At 41.5% G+C, this 14,118-nt stretch overlaps 1 protein-coding gene across 1 annotated transcript; it reads left to right on the top strand.

Annotated features, from left to right (window-relative positions):
* Positions 1-6,891: 6,891 nt before the first annotated feature.
* LOC121776860 lies at positions 6,892-7,620 on the top strand. Its single transcript, XM_042174017.1, has 2 exons — positions 6,892-6,922; positions 7,073-7,620. Exons 1-2 carry the CDS (start codon positions 6,892-6,894, stop codon positions 7,618-7,620), a joined length of 579 nt encoding a protein of 192 aa, XP_042029951.1.
* Positions 7,621-14,118: the final 6,498 nt, after the last annotated feature.

Below are 14,118 nucleotides of genomic sequence, written 5' to 3'. Positions count from 1 at the left end.
GAATATGGAATTGATGATGATATGATAAGGGTGTATTCGCTAGAGTATGCATGTGTATGGAAGTTATGTGTGAATATGCTAATGTGATGATACGATTATGTTAGAACGTGAGCATGAATTGTGTGATGTCATAAAGGTGTGTTATGTGTGAAAGTATTATGACATGGGAGTCAGAAGATAAGATGAAAGAGAAGTAACCCGATTTGTTTTTGTGAGACGACCAAATTTTGGGACGAAATTTCTGTTAAGAGGGGAAGGATGTAGCACCCCGGAAATTGTGACTTTTTTTATTATTTTTATTTGATGGCTTAGTTTATTTTAATTAATGTGGATGTTGAATGAGAATTTCTTTTGTGAAAATTAAGTCTCTATGTGATTGAGTTAATTATGTGAAATTAATTGTTGTGAGTTATGTGAAAGAATGTGATTAAATTTCCAATGTGTGAATTAAATTAAATGGGATCATGCATAATTATTCTAGCCATTTTATTGGAATTTTCGGCCCTCCTATTTATTGGAAACAATATTTTTTTTTCTTGGATTTAATTAATTATTTTGGGATATTTATCCAAATTAAATCTAAACCAAATTGTCCCTATTTTATTCTACATGATTTTCGACCCCTTGTCCATCCCTTGAGATTTTCGAAATTCTCCTATTAATTAGGATAAGGAATTATTTTGTATATTTAATTGGTACTTTGTTTATTTCCTTCCTTCAATTAAAATCCAATTAAATCTTACCATATCTTGCCAAATCTCTCCATATCCTATTTTAATTAAGATTTGACTCTTTCCTTCTTTGAGACCTCTATTTTATTCTTCCGCAATTTAATTTGTTTTATTTAATTGTGGGATTTATCCTAGACTAAAAATTAAAAGAACCCTAACCCTAGCCCCATTATTCACGCCACTCTCTCCCTCTCCTCTCTCCCACAGGTTTTTCCCTCTCTTCCTCTCCTTCTCCACCAATCCTTCACCAAATCTTTTGTTCTTGCATCAATTTGGAGTAGAAAATTCAAGATTCATCGAAGAATCGCTTCAATTATCTTTCCTACCTATTGTTTTTGAACAATAAAGGTATACTTGAATCATCTTTCTTATTCTAACCATTGAATCCATGTTTCTTTATCCCCTCATGCATATAGCGAGTGTAGAAATCGTAGATCTAAAAATTAATCTGTTGGGAAGGATGTTTGCATGAGAAAGTATGTGTATGTGCGTTTATGTATGTGTATGTGTGAGGTTGTGGATGATTCGTTGGTGAATGATATGTGAATATATGAGAACATGGTTGTGAGATCTTTTTTAAGCATGATTATGTGCCGGAAGCATGAATATATGTGTTTGGATGAATGATAGATAAACCCTAATTCGAATTTGTGAAGCATGAAAACTGTGGTGTTCGGACAGTAGATTCCAACGTGTGTTTGACCGACCAAACGATCTTATTTTGGCACGAATTTTTAACTGAGTAAAATTTGAGATGTCTTTTGTATAAATTTCAGCCTCTTTTGGCGAATGATGAATATTTAATGAATTTTTGAAGTTAACTGCGCAGTTCTGTCAGAATTTGTATTCTCGTCCAGTGTGTTTCATTTTTGATTTGACCAACCTAAAGATGTGATTTTGATGTGCAATTTTAACTAGATGATCTTTGATGTATCTACTGTGTTGTAGTAAAATTTCAGTCCCAACGGAGGTCAGATGGACTTTTAATGATTTTTACAAAACAACTGCGCAGTTCTGCCAGATTTCTGTCATGTTAAAATAATACATGTTGTCAAGTTTGAATGAATTACATGATGCATGTGTGATTAAGGAACGTATCTTATGTCGTGGTTATGTGTTATACGTTGAGGTATACTATGGTTTGTTTCCTTATGTTGGTGAACGTTTAGGATGGGTAATTTAAGAAAACGATGAAAGGAACGATAGGGCATGCATGAGTAATGTGTTGATAGAAAACTGATTGTGTTGTATTATGTGGTTATGATGTTGATAAGGGTTGTTGTGCGTACGTGGGTACAAAGAGCAAGGATTTCAATAAATGTGTGAACCGTGTTTGGAAGCAATCGAGGTGGGCTTTCTTTACTAAAACTCTTTTACGTTTGAAAATTATGATATTGGAGATATAAGGGTGGTTTAAAGTGTTATGTCATGCTGTGATTGTTTTGATGTTGAGATTGTTGCCTGATGCCTAGTTCGTTTGAGCTTGCTCCGTTAGGCTATAGGGCTATGTTGAGATTGTGCTTGATGCCTAGTTTGTGAGTTCGCTCCATTAGGCTATAGGGCTATGATAAACGAATTCGGGTCTGAGTACACAGAGGGGATCTTGAGTCGTCCTTCCTAGTCGGCCGGTCTCGTGGGCGAATAGTGTGGCCACACTTTCGTCGCACTATGGTAAGAGGATGTGAATGATTGATTGTTGAGAAAGTGGGGAGATTGTTTTGCCTGGCCAGGCTATGAAACTGTTTTTGTGATACTCAATGATATTTCTTTTCTAAAATGTTAAAACTCGAGTTCACTATGGTATGGATGACATAACTTTTATCAAATATTTTGGCGTGCGTTCACTGAGTATATCAAATACTCAGCCCTGCATATGTTTTCTTTACGTGCAGGTTGAGCGGGGTGTTGCGATGGATGTTGAGTCGGCTTAGAAAATTTGGATGCGTTGTGTCTTCATACATAGGCGTCATCCTATGACCCTCTTTGATAACTTATTGTAACATCCCAAAATTTTTGTGACTTTATTTTTCATATGGGTGTCGAATAAAATTTCCTTTTATAAAATTAATTGTTTCTATATGATTAAGTTGATTATATGAAATAATTATTCTGAGTGATGTGGAATGAAGTATTGTCTAATTGTTATATGTTCCAATGTGAGGAAATTAATTAAGTGAGATCATGCATTTTATTCTAGCCAATTTAATGGGATATTTTCGGCCTCTTCAAAATTATTGGAATTAATAATCCTCTTCTCCCCTATTCAAAATACACGCCCCCTCCCTTTTATTTTGCTACTTGTAGATTCTTCAAATTATTTTATTTCCTTGTTTATGAAATACCCAATATCTTTTACCAAATTTTGAGTATTTTTCTCTCCAAGAAAATACCAAGTCAATTCCTTGCTAATTTATTTGGCAAAATTTTTGAAATTCACCCCCATTCCACACGCCTACTTTTATTTCAATTGTGGGAATTTTTTTTATATCTCCCACAATTTAATTAATTCATTTAAGTGTGGGATTTTAACCTAGACTATAAATATTAAAAACCTTAACCCTAGCCCCCATTGTCATGCTACACGCCTCCCTCCATCCTCCCTCACTCTCACACTTTTTCTCCTCCTCTCCCACTCTTCCTCCCCAAAAACCTTCCATTCAAGCTTTATTCTTGCACCCGTTGAAGTGATTTTCAAGAGGCTCTGACGGATCGTATCGTTCTTTGCTTCTACAGATTTATTTTTGTCCAAGAAGGTATATTTGCTCACTTTTCCTCATCCTTTTCGTTTAAACCATGTTCTTGAGTCCTACATGCATGTAGAGGGTGTAGGATTAATAGATCGCAAGATTTAGCGGGGGAAGGTGTGTTGTCGTAAGAACTTGGATGGTTATGTGTTTTTGATTGAAATCATGTGATGTTGGATTGGAATATTTGGTGAATGATGTGAGTTTATGTGCAAATATGTGTATGAGAAACCTTAAAGCATGATTATGTGTTTTCAAGCATGAAAAATAGGTGTTTGTTTGATGGAAGATGAAAATCCTATTTTCGAACTATGAACCTGAAATCTGTGGTGCACGACCAGTAACTTATGATCTGTAATTGACCCACCAAACGAACGAATTTTGATATGAAATTTTTACTGAGTAAACTTAGAGGTGTTTCCTGTGTCTCGTGTGAATTTCAGCTCTTATTATCGACAAATTAATTTTTAATAAATTTTTGAAGTTGACTGCGCAAATCTACCAGAAACTCGTGTTCTCGCCAAGAATATTTCGTTTTCTGTTTGACTGACCAAATGACCTCCCATTGATGTGATTCTTGAACTATATGCAAAATTTGAAGTGTCGTCTGAGTCGTGTTAAATTTTCAGCCTTTTTGGGCATTGGATGAATTTATGGTGAATTTTTCAAATGAACTGCGCAGTGCTGTCAGAAATTGTATGTTCTGACCAGAGAGTTGAATATGTGATATGACTGAGTAAATGACGTGATTTCGATGTGAATATTTTCATGGATGGACTTGAATGTGTCCTCTGTATTGTGACCAAAATTTAGCTTCTTTTGAGGTCGGGTAAATTTATAGGGATTTTTACAAAACGGTCGCTCTGTTCTGCCAGTTTTCTGCCTTGTTAAAATGACGCCTAGTTTCAAGTTTAAAAGTATTGTATGATGCATGTCTGTCCAAGGAACGTGTCTAAATGGTGTAATCACTTGTGATAAGTTGGAATGTGTTACGTGTGTCTTTACACCTTTGTGACGTATGTTGGGTTGGGAAATTTGAGAAAAACGATGAGAGAGAAGCGATAGGACATGCATAGTAAAATGTTGTTGTGGAAGGCTGACTTGTGTTGTCGTTGACAAGGGTGTTGTGTTTTTGTGAACTCGAGGATCGAGAGTTGCTATAAGTTGAGTTGTGAATTGCTAGGCGAACGAGGTGGGCTTTCTTTTCAAACCTCTTTACTTTTTCGAAAATGCTATGTTGCGTTATAAGGGTGGTTTAACTGTTATGTCATGCCATGTTGTTTTTATTATGAGATTGTGTGCCTGATGCCTAGTTCGTATGAGTTTACTCCGTTAGGCTATATGGATGTGTTGTGAAATGAATTCGGGTCTGAGTAGGGCCGCAAACCCTATCAGGCTGTGTACACTGGTGGGATCGTGAGCCATCCTTGCTAGTCGGCCGGTCTCGTGGGCGAATAGTGTGGCCACACTTTCGTCGCACTGTGTTGTGATTGATGGATTGATGTGGAAAATGAGGAGATAAATTTGTCTGGCCAGACTTGAATATTTTTGTGTTTCTCGTGATATTTCTTACTATATAAAACTCGAGATCACTGGTATGGATGACATAACTTATTAAAATGTTTTCGGCATGAGCCCATTGAGTACAACAAGTACTCAGCCCTGCATATTATTTTTCTTATGTGCAGGTTGAGCGGGATGTTGCGGTGGATGTTGAGCTGGCTTAAGTACCTCGGATGCGTTGTGTTCTCATACATAGGCGCTATCCTTGACTCTCCTTTAACCTTATTGTTTTTCCGCTGCTATAATTTGAACTATGTCTCAAGACTTTAACCTTCTCTTTATATTTTGTGTTTGAACATTTATGGTGGTGTTAGGTTTCAAACAAGTTTTTACGTTGTCTTTTGAAAATGGTGTTCTCCGAGATTTAAGTTAAATGTTTGTTTTAACTTAGTTATTAATTGTTTTATTTCATAAGTCTAATTTTTCCAGTTGCTCTTTTAAAAGCATTTTACCTTAAGTCTTCTCAAAATTTTTTATAACCTTAAACTTCTTAAAACTAGGTTGTTTTCCTTTCTTAAGTTAATTAAGTCTTCTTTTAAACTGTTATCCATGCATATCGGTCACGATCGCCGCGGTTGTGGTACCCCTTTGTATGGACGGTCGTGACAGAGTGGTATCAGAGCTTAGTGTTTCGCTCTGGTCCGAGAGTCTTCTTTTGTCTTAAGTCTAGATTAGTGAATCCTTATTGACTAGAAGTGTCATGAAGGCTCAACATCCACAGCATCACGCTCAACCAATGAAAGTGAGGTATGTATTATTTGTTGAAGGCATGTGAGATAGATGCATGAAATGGATGACGATATGATATGACGATTGACAAGTTTATACATGTGAATGAACGATATGCATGAGGATGAGTTGTACTGGGATGACTGTGTGAGCATGATTGCTATGACAGCTTAAGTACATACTAAGTGCGTAAATATGATGTTGTAATAGCATGTTTGCGTGGAATGCGAGTATGATTGACATGATAATTAAGACATGAATGGTATGTACAAACGTGATATCGATATAGTACGAATACGTGGGAGCATGAACTTAGTAATGTTTTTGGATGTGCACCATGTGCGAGAATACCACGACGTTAGCATGAAAAGATATGAAGCCGTAAAATAATATTAAACATCAAACCACGTGACAAACTTAAGAGCCGTTTCAAACAAACGATAATGCCATGTGTGTTTTAAAAGAAACCTTCATTTTCGCATAGATGGCATGAACTAAACGAACCGCGCTTAAGAGCAGTCAATATAGTGCCAGGATGCGACAAGCAATATACGATTACGATCACTATGAGATAGAAGAAGAAAAAGCCTTGAGAGAGGTTGTCGCTCATTTTGAAACCCTATGGCGAGATGTCTGCGGGTACCGTGTATCGGCCTAGTGGCATAGGAAGACTAATCAAGTTGATGCCCGAAAATTGGGAATCTTGGATGGAAACAACAGCCAGTCGATTCACGTGGTACGAACCAAGAAACCAGATGATGGCCGGCGACATGAAAGGTTTCCTGAAGGCCCTAACATGTGCTTTGATTGACTCACGTTCCGAGCGACCACCGTCGACAGAAGAAGGGAAAGATGAAACAGTATGGGAAGACAAAGACGTGATCGAGGTTAAACCCACGGCAGAAAGAGAAGTAGTACCACAAGAAGGAATGGTTCCGGGTTTTGAGGATGATTATGTGGAAGATAGCATGGATATCGAAGAGGCCCTCCGCATGGTTGACGAGTATCACGTAGAAGAGGACCCCGAAGAAGGAGATGACCCGGAAGAGGAAGAGGACCTGGAAGAGGAAGAGTATAACGATGGATAGTTAGATGCCGTTTTGTTTTCTTAAGTTGTTATGACGATGGCAGTAGTACCTTTTTGTTTCCAAGCGAGTACTATGTTTTTCCTTTCCACGTTATCTATGGAAGTTCCACTTTTCGCATAACTTTACGTTCTTGTGTTTTATCGTATCGTACGCTGCATGAAAGCAGTGGTGTTTTCATAACAATGAACATTCACAACGGTGCTAACCTGTGTTTTAGATCACCATGCCACCAAGAGTGGAGAACAATGTGGGGGAACAGACAGAGGGAAGTGTCAGGAATCCACCCCCGCCTCCACCACCACCTCTACCCAACCAAACGAAAGGGAGTACATCAAAGCCTTCCGGAAAGAGAACCCACCCAAGTTTGATGGATTGGGAGAACCCCCGAAGGCGGAGGCATGGGTACGCGACCTTGAGCGTATCTTTGACTTTATGGAATGCACGGATAGGGAACGCCTGGCCTGCGTGACTTATCAACTGACAGGACCCGCTGATTTTTGGTGGGAAACCAAGAAGAGAACCATGGACCCCGCTCGCCGCGAGGTGCTTACTTGGGAAGAGTTCAAGGAAGAAGTCTACAACAAATATGTTCCCATGAGTTATCGGCGGGCGAAGGTAGTGGAGTTCCACACTTTAAAACAAGGAAACATGACGGTCACGGAGTACGACCGCGCCCTATGTGAGAAGACTCGTTATGCGCCAGAATTGGTGGACACAGACGAGAAGATGTCTGCAAAGTTCCGTTCCAGCCTTAGGCCAAGATAAGGGTAGCTATGGCTAGCTGCAGGGGAATTCCTTATTCTGAGGTGTTGGGTTGCGTGCTAGACGAGGAAGAAGCGCTACGCAAGAATAAGAGGACAACGAATCCGGCACCGTCTGCACCCCCATCGAACTTTAGAGACAAAAGGAAGTGGGAGGGTGATAAGTCGTATTCTAGGCCTAGGTTACGGGTCAGTATGATGTGCATAATTGAATTATATCTGCAAAACTAGTTGTTTAAGCATGCAGGGTAAGCGTTCTAGCCAGTAGGCAGAGTTTCAGACACTTCAAGTGAAAAGGGCGTCAGGACGATTACGTACTGACCAGTATACATGCAAAAATGGCTCGAGATGGAGAAGGAGGATAGCTGGGACTGCTCAATCACAATTAAGGGCAAAGAAGTCATTTCACCGCAAGGTCTTACCCTAAAAATCAAGGGTAAGCCTCCCTATAAAAGGAAGCCACTTGGAGAGAAAAGAGAAGATCGTTCATCATCATCACTTTTAGGAGAGTTCTCTCGGAGTTTAGTCTTTCAGCCCAGTCCAGAATCTCGTTCCTCGCCACTGCCATGGTCACTTGAAGATCTAGATGTTCCCAGAGTTCCACATCGTCCGTTCCAGCCAGCAAGACCGTAGCTTAGAGATTTCATCGCCCGGAGTGGCAAAACACTTTTATTCGCTTTCGTAGTTTAATTTAGTTGCTTTCCTTACGTTGGATTCTTTGCTTGCTTTTGGATATTTTCTGCTTTTGAAGTACTTGTTGAAGATCTGAACGTGTTAATGCTAAGAAGTTGATTTCCGTTCAGTTATGGTGTTGATTTCTTTTCCTTCCTATTCCGCCTAGTTAGCTTAGATCTAAGGTTCCTTGGTGTTTTAAGTGCTGAATCTTTTCTTTCCTTGTTTCCGTCGCAATTTCCTTAGTTAAACGTGGAACTGTTCGATCGGGAGTGAATCGCTGCATGTGAAGTTTAGTTTGAGTGCGTTTCGTTTCCTGTTGACCAGTACGCGGAGTTGCAGTTTCTGTGTTTTGATTTCAGATTTGGTGTTCTTATTTGTGGATCTGTGTTCGCGAATTGATAAACTGTGTTTCTGTGTTGAATCTGGAATTATTTTCTGATTTTAGTTTGTGTTGTTGAAGAAGATGATGTCCAAGTCTAATGTTTGGGACCACTTTGCTTTTTAGATGCTTTTTGCTTTTTGTCCTTTACTTTTAGTTATAACCTGCAGATCTGTCAGCCTAGTCACCATGACTACCACTACCCTCTGAATATTCTGTCTAGCCCAAAATAGAATCCCGTACCTTCCAAATATTTTCTGTTACAAAAATGTCTCCCCATTTCCACGTACACAGCTGCACCTCTACACTACTTTCCCCATTCTAGTCAGTAGGAAATTACCTTTAAGTTCTTGCCTAGGTAGAGACTCAACCCGAGCGTGGTAGCTAACCAAACCATCCAGAATATCACCACAATAGTTTTAACGCACCATCTCTGTGGGATTCGACCCTTACCACCACTATACTGATCAGTAGGAGTGGGTTGAGGAATTTTTGAAACCAGGCCCTAGGTTTAATTAGGATCTCTATCCTGACCAGTAGGATGTATCCTTACTTGAACGACACCTAAGCGCCCTGAGCCACCTAACCGTTTCAAATGGCGCCGTTGCCGGGGATGGATGGCGTTACTAGTTACTTTTGTGTGTGATACTTTGGCGTATATATTGTGCATAATCTTCTTTTTCTTTTCTTTTCATTTCAGTTTATGAGAAGCAGTTCGGCTCCTGACCATGGGAGACCGAAGATACTTCAGTGAGGATCTATACTCGTAACCACTCGTTCTGGCCTGTCGACCACCTTGTCTGACCTAGGTACGAGTAGTGACGAAGAGAAGGGCACCATAGAGGGACCGATACCAGAAGAGATACCACGGTTGGAAGGCAACCCAAGGGAAATGGCCAACCAGGGAGATGAGGACCCGGAGATCGGGACACTGAATGCGCATACTGAAGGAGAACCCCCGCAAGCCATAGTCGTTACTCCAGGGCAAACCGCCTGCGATGTGAAGCCTCATGTGATCGCGATCCTTCCTACGTACTGCGGGAAGAGCTACGAAGGGCCGTATGAGTTTCTTCATGAGTTTTGCAAAATTTGTAGGGCGCAGAGGAGACCAGCAGGAGCAACTGAGGATGATTATAGGCTGAAGGCTTTGCCATTTGTGCTCAAGGGGGAAGCTAACACCTGGTTCATGCGCCTACCCCCAACTCTATTGAGACTTGGGCCGATTTCAAGTCAACATTTCTGGGCGAGTTTTTTCCGTCATCCAAGACAAGCGCGCTGAAGAGGGAAATAACTAATGTGAAGCAAGGGTATGATGAGCCCTTGAGTGATTATTAGGCAAGATACATGGGTCTTTTGGAATCATGTCCCAACCATCGCATGGCGGACATTGAAGTACATCATACTTTCTACGAAGGCATGAACGCGGTAACCAAGGACCTGGAAAATTCATCGTCAGGAGGAAGCTTCATGCAATTACGGGTTAGCGAAGCAAAGAGAGTCCTAAGGAAGCTATTGAATGCAAAGAAAGAGTATGACCATTCAAGGGAAGGATACAACCGAGAGCGGGCTGCCGTTGCCTCGGTTACTGATCAGGAAAATACACTGGAGCAGAAAATGGATTTGAAAATGGATGAGCTGAAGAAGTCACTTCTGAGGGCGATCGAGAAGAGCACTCCACCACCTCCCCCAGCTGGGAATTACAAGGGTGCAGAGCAGGGAAATCAAGGACCGAACTATGATCAGCCTAATGATTTCGGGAATATGGAGCAAGTTAATGCTGCGGGGTACTTCAATTCTAGTGGGCATTGGATTCAAGGTAGGCAACGGGATGCACCATGGAGGGATCATCCAAACTTTCGATGGGGTGACGGGAGCCAAAATCAGAACCAAGGTCAGAATCAGTATAACCCTCATCCGAACCAAAACCCTAACCGTGGACCAGCAAACCCAGACTACCAGCCCAACTGGTCAGGAAGAAACCAACATTCCCAAAACCAAAAACCACAAAACCAGAACCAGAACCCTGTCTATGTGCCACCCCACCAGAGAAACTTCCAAAACTTCCAAAATCAGCCAAACCCAGGACCCCAAAACCATCAGAACCAAAATCAATTCCAAGGCCAGCACCAGAATAAATATCCTCAAGATCAGTACACCCCTCCTGCCCAGTATAACCAATACCCGCCTAATCAAGGCCAGCAAAACTCCCAGAACTATCAACACCAAGGGCCAAGTCATTTCCAAAACTCGAACAGGTCAAGGAGATCCGTTGAGGACATGATGGGTGAAATGCTAGCGTCACAACAGAGCATCAAAGGAGAATTGCAATCCCATAATGAGGTCGTGCAGGGGATGCAAAACGCCCAGAAGGAACATAAGGCGAACATGGATATGATGAATAGGCAGTTAGCTCAACTGGCCAGTTCGGTGGGTGATTTGAAGGGAAATGCAGGGAAACTCCCATCTACAGTCCAAATGCCCGAAAAGGCAAATGTGAGTAAGGTTACGTTGAGGTCAGGAACCACTTATGACGCGCCTCAACCGAAACAACCTGGTGGAGGATCCAATGGGACGAAGATAGGAGGTGATACCATTTCAGCGGAAGAATTAGGGAGAACTATGCCTCGGATGAAAGATCCATTCTTCTTGGATGATACACCAAGTGTACGAGGTGAACCCGACACCCTACTGACCAGGAAGGAACCTCCTCAAGAGGTAGAGCCCAGAATGGAGGCTCAGACCCAGGAACTACCCAAGAAAAACTCCAAGAAGGTTGCTGAGGAACCAGTAGAGGAGAAAAAAGGGGAGAAACCATTCCCATTCCGATTTGTTACAAAGAGGAAGAAAGAGAACCCGGTTGACTACTTTTCGATTTTTGGGAAGTTGGATGTCACCATACCATTCCTCCAAGCCGTGAAGCTACCCCCTCTTGGAAAATTCATAAAGGACTTCATAGCCGGGAGAGCCCAGAAGGATGGCAAGATTATGGTGGAAGGGATAGCGTCAGCAATAGTGCAAGAGAAGTTGCCACCCAAGAGAGCCGATCCAGGTATGTTCACTCTGCCTATAGCTATAGGAGATGTGAAGGTCAAACATGCAATGTGTGATTTGGGGGCATCCATAAATGTCATGCCATTGTTTATCTATAACCGATTGAAGGGAGTTAGATTGTCGAATACTAGAGTGTTGATCCAACTGGCTGATAGGTCGTGCATAAGTCCTGAAGGAGTTTTAGAAAACGTGTTAGTAAGAGTGCATGATTTTACCTATCCTGCTGATTTTTATGTGATCAAAATAAGTGAGCATGAAGCTAGGGAATCTAGTGGAGTGTTGTTAGGAAGGCCATTTTTTAAAACGGCTAAGACAATAGTGGACATGGCCGAGGGGACAATTTGCATTGATTTTCATGGAGAGAAATTCACTTTTGATATCAATGAAGCCATGAAGAAACCGATTGATTCTGAAAATTTGTGTTATGTTGATGTGATTGACCCCCTTGTCCAAGATTTTCTTGAGACCGAACTATTGCAGGAGAAACTCCAAGCGTTAGATGTTTATGAGCAGGCTGACATCGAAGCTGCTGCATGGTGCGATCTGATCAGTAGCTAAGGGTTAACTGATGAGGAAAAAGAAGCAGCAATCAAGGAATTCTGTCAGAAATCGGAGTTCATTGGAGCCGCAGGGGTTCAGCTACCAGCCAGTATAGAAGAACTATCGGAGGGAGATTTAGAAAAAGAAGGAGAGATTGAGAAAAAACCTCTACCCGAAGACACACTTTCACCTTAAGTTGAGCTGAAGAAGTTACCACCAAATTTGAAGTATGCCCTCCTCGGAGAGGAGAACTCATATCCAGTGATCATCAGTAGCAGCCTTACGAAGGAACAAGAGGCTAGGCTACTAACCGTGCTGAGCAAGAACAAGAAGGCGATTGGTTGGAGTCTTACAGATTTAGTGGGAATTAGCCCCGATGTCTGCATGCACCACATTAGGTTGGAGGAAGGAGTGAAGGCACATCGAGATGCTCAAAGGAAGGTAAACCCTAACATGCGAGAAGAGATATTGAAGGAGATCTTGAAGTTGTTATCGCTAGGGATTATCTATTCAGTACCGGATAGTGAATGGGTCAGCCCGATCCACATGGTCCTAAAGAAGTCGGGCATCCAAGTAGTTCAGAATGAGAGGAATGAACTGATCCCAACGAGGCTAGTCACGGGTTGGCGAATGTGCATCGATTACCGTAAGCTGAACAATGCGACCAGGAAGGACCATTTTCCCCTGCCGTTCATCGACCAAATGTTGGAGAGATTAGCTGGGAAGAAGTTTTTCTGCTTTCTAGATGGGTACAGCGGGTATTTCCAAATTTACGTAGATCCTGAGGACCAGGACAAGACCACTTTCACTTGCCCGTTTGGAACCTATGCATACCGTCGCATGCCTTTCGGCCTGTGCAACGCTCCAGGTACGTTTCAACGATGTATGATGAGCATATTTTCCGATTTGATTGAGGATTGCATAGAGATATTCATGGACGATTTCACGGTTTACGGAGACTCGTTCGACTCTTGCCTTCACCATTTGGATATAGTTTTGGAAAGATGTCAAGCAAAGAGTTTGGTTTTGAACTTTGAAAAGTGCCATTTTATGGTCACCGAAGGGATAGTTTTAGGACACGTGGTCTCAGAAAGAGGTATCCAAGTGGATCGATCCAAGGTAGATGTTATATCCAAATTACCATACCCTACTAATCAGAAGGGAATAAGGGGTTTTCTGGGGCACGCCGGATTTTATCGAAGATTTATCAAGGATTTCTCCAAGATCGCCCAGCCCCTTACTAGATTACTTCAGAATGACGTGGAATTTATCTTTGATGAGCAATGGAAGGCTGCTTTCAACCTTCTCAAGGAAAAGTTGATATCCGCACCTATCATAAGGGCTCCTGACTGGAACCATCCTTTCGAAGTAATGTGCGACGCCAGCGATTTTGCGGTAGGAGCCGTGCTGGGTCAGAAGATCGACAAGAAGAGGTACGTAATTTTTTATGCGTCCAAGACTTTAAATCAAGCCCAGCGGAATTACGATACCACTGAAAAGGAGATGCTGGCAGTGGTGTATTCTTTCGAGAAGTTCATGCCATATTTGTTGGGATCCAAAGTCATAGTGTATACTGACCATGCGGCGATTAAGTATCTGATTGCCAAGAAGGAATCCAAACCACGCTTGATCCGATGGGTACTCTTGTTACTAGAATTCGACTGGGAGGTAGAAGATAAGCGAGGAGTCGAGAACAAGGTGGCAGACCATTTGAGCAGAATAGTGCAAGATGGAAACGGTGACGAAGTGCACGATAAATTTCCAGAGGAACATTTGTGTAAGGTGATTTTTGCGCTCAGAAGAATTGATTGGGAAGAAGTGTTCAAGCTTACTGGTCAGAATGATACAGCAAAAGGA

Source organism: Salvia splendens, chromosome 2 (genome assembly GCF_004379255.2).
Source record: "Salvia splendens isolate huo1 chromosome 2, SspV2, whole genome shotgun sequence".
Classification (NCBI taxonomy): Eukaryota; Viridiplantae; Streptophyta; class Magnoliopsida; order Lamiales; family Lamiaceae; genus Salvia; species Salvia splendens.
This window is presented reverse-complemented; position numbering and strand designations above follow the sequence as displayed.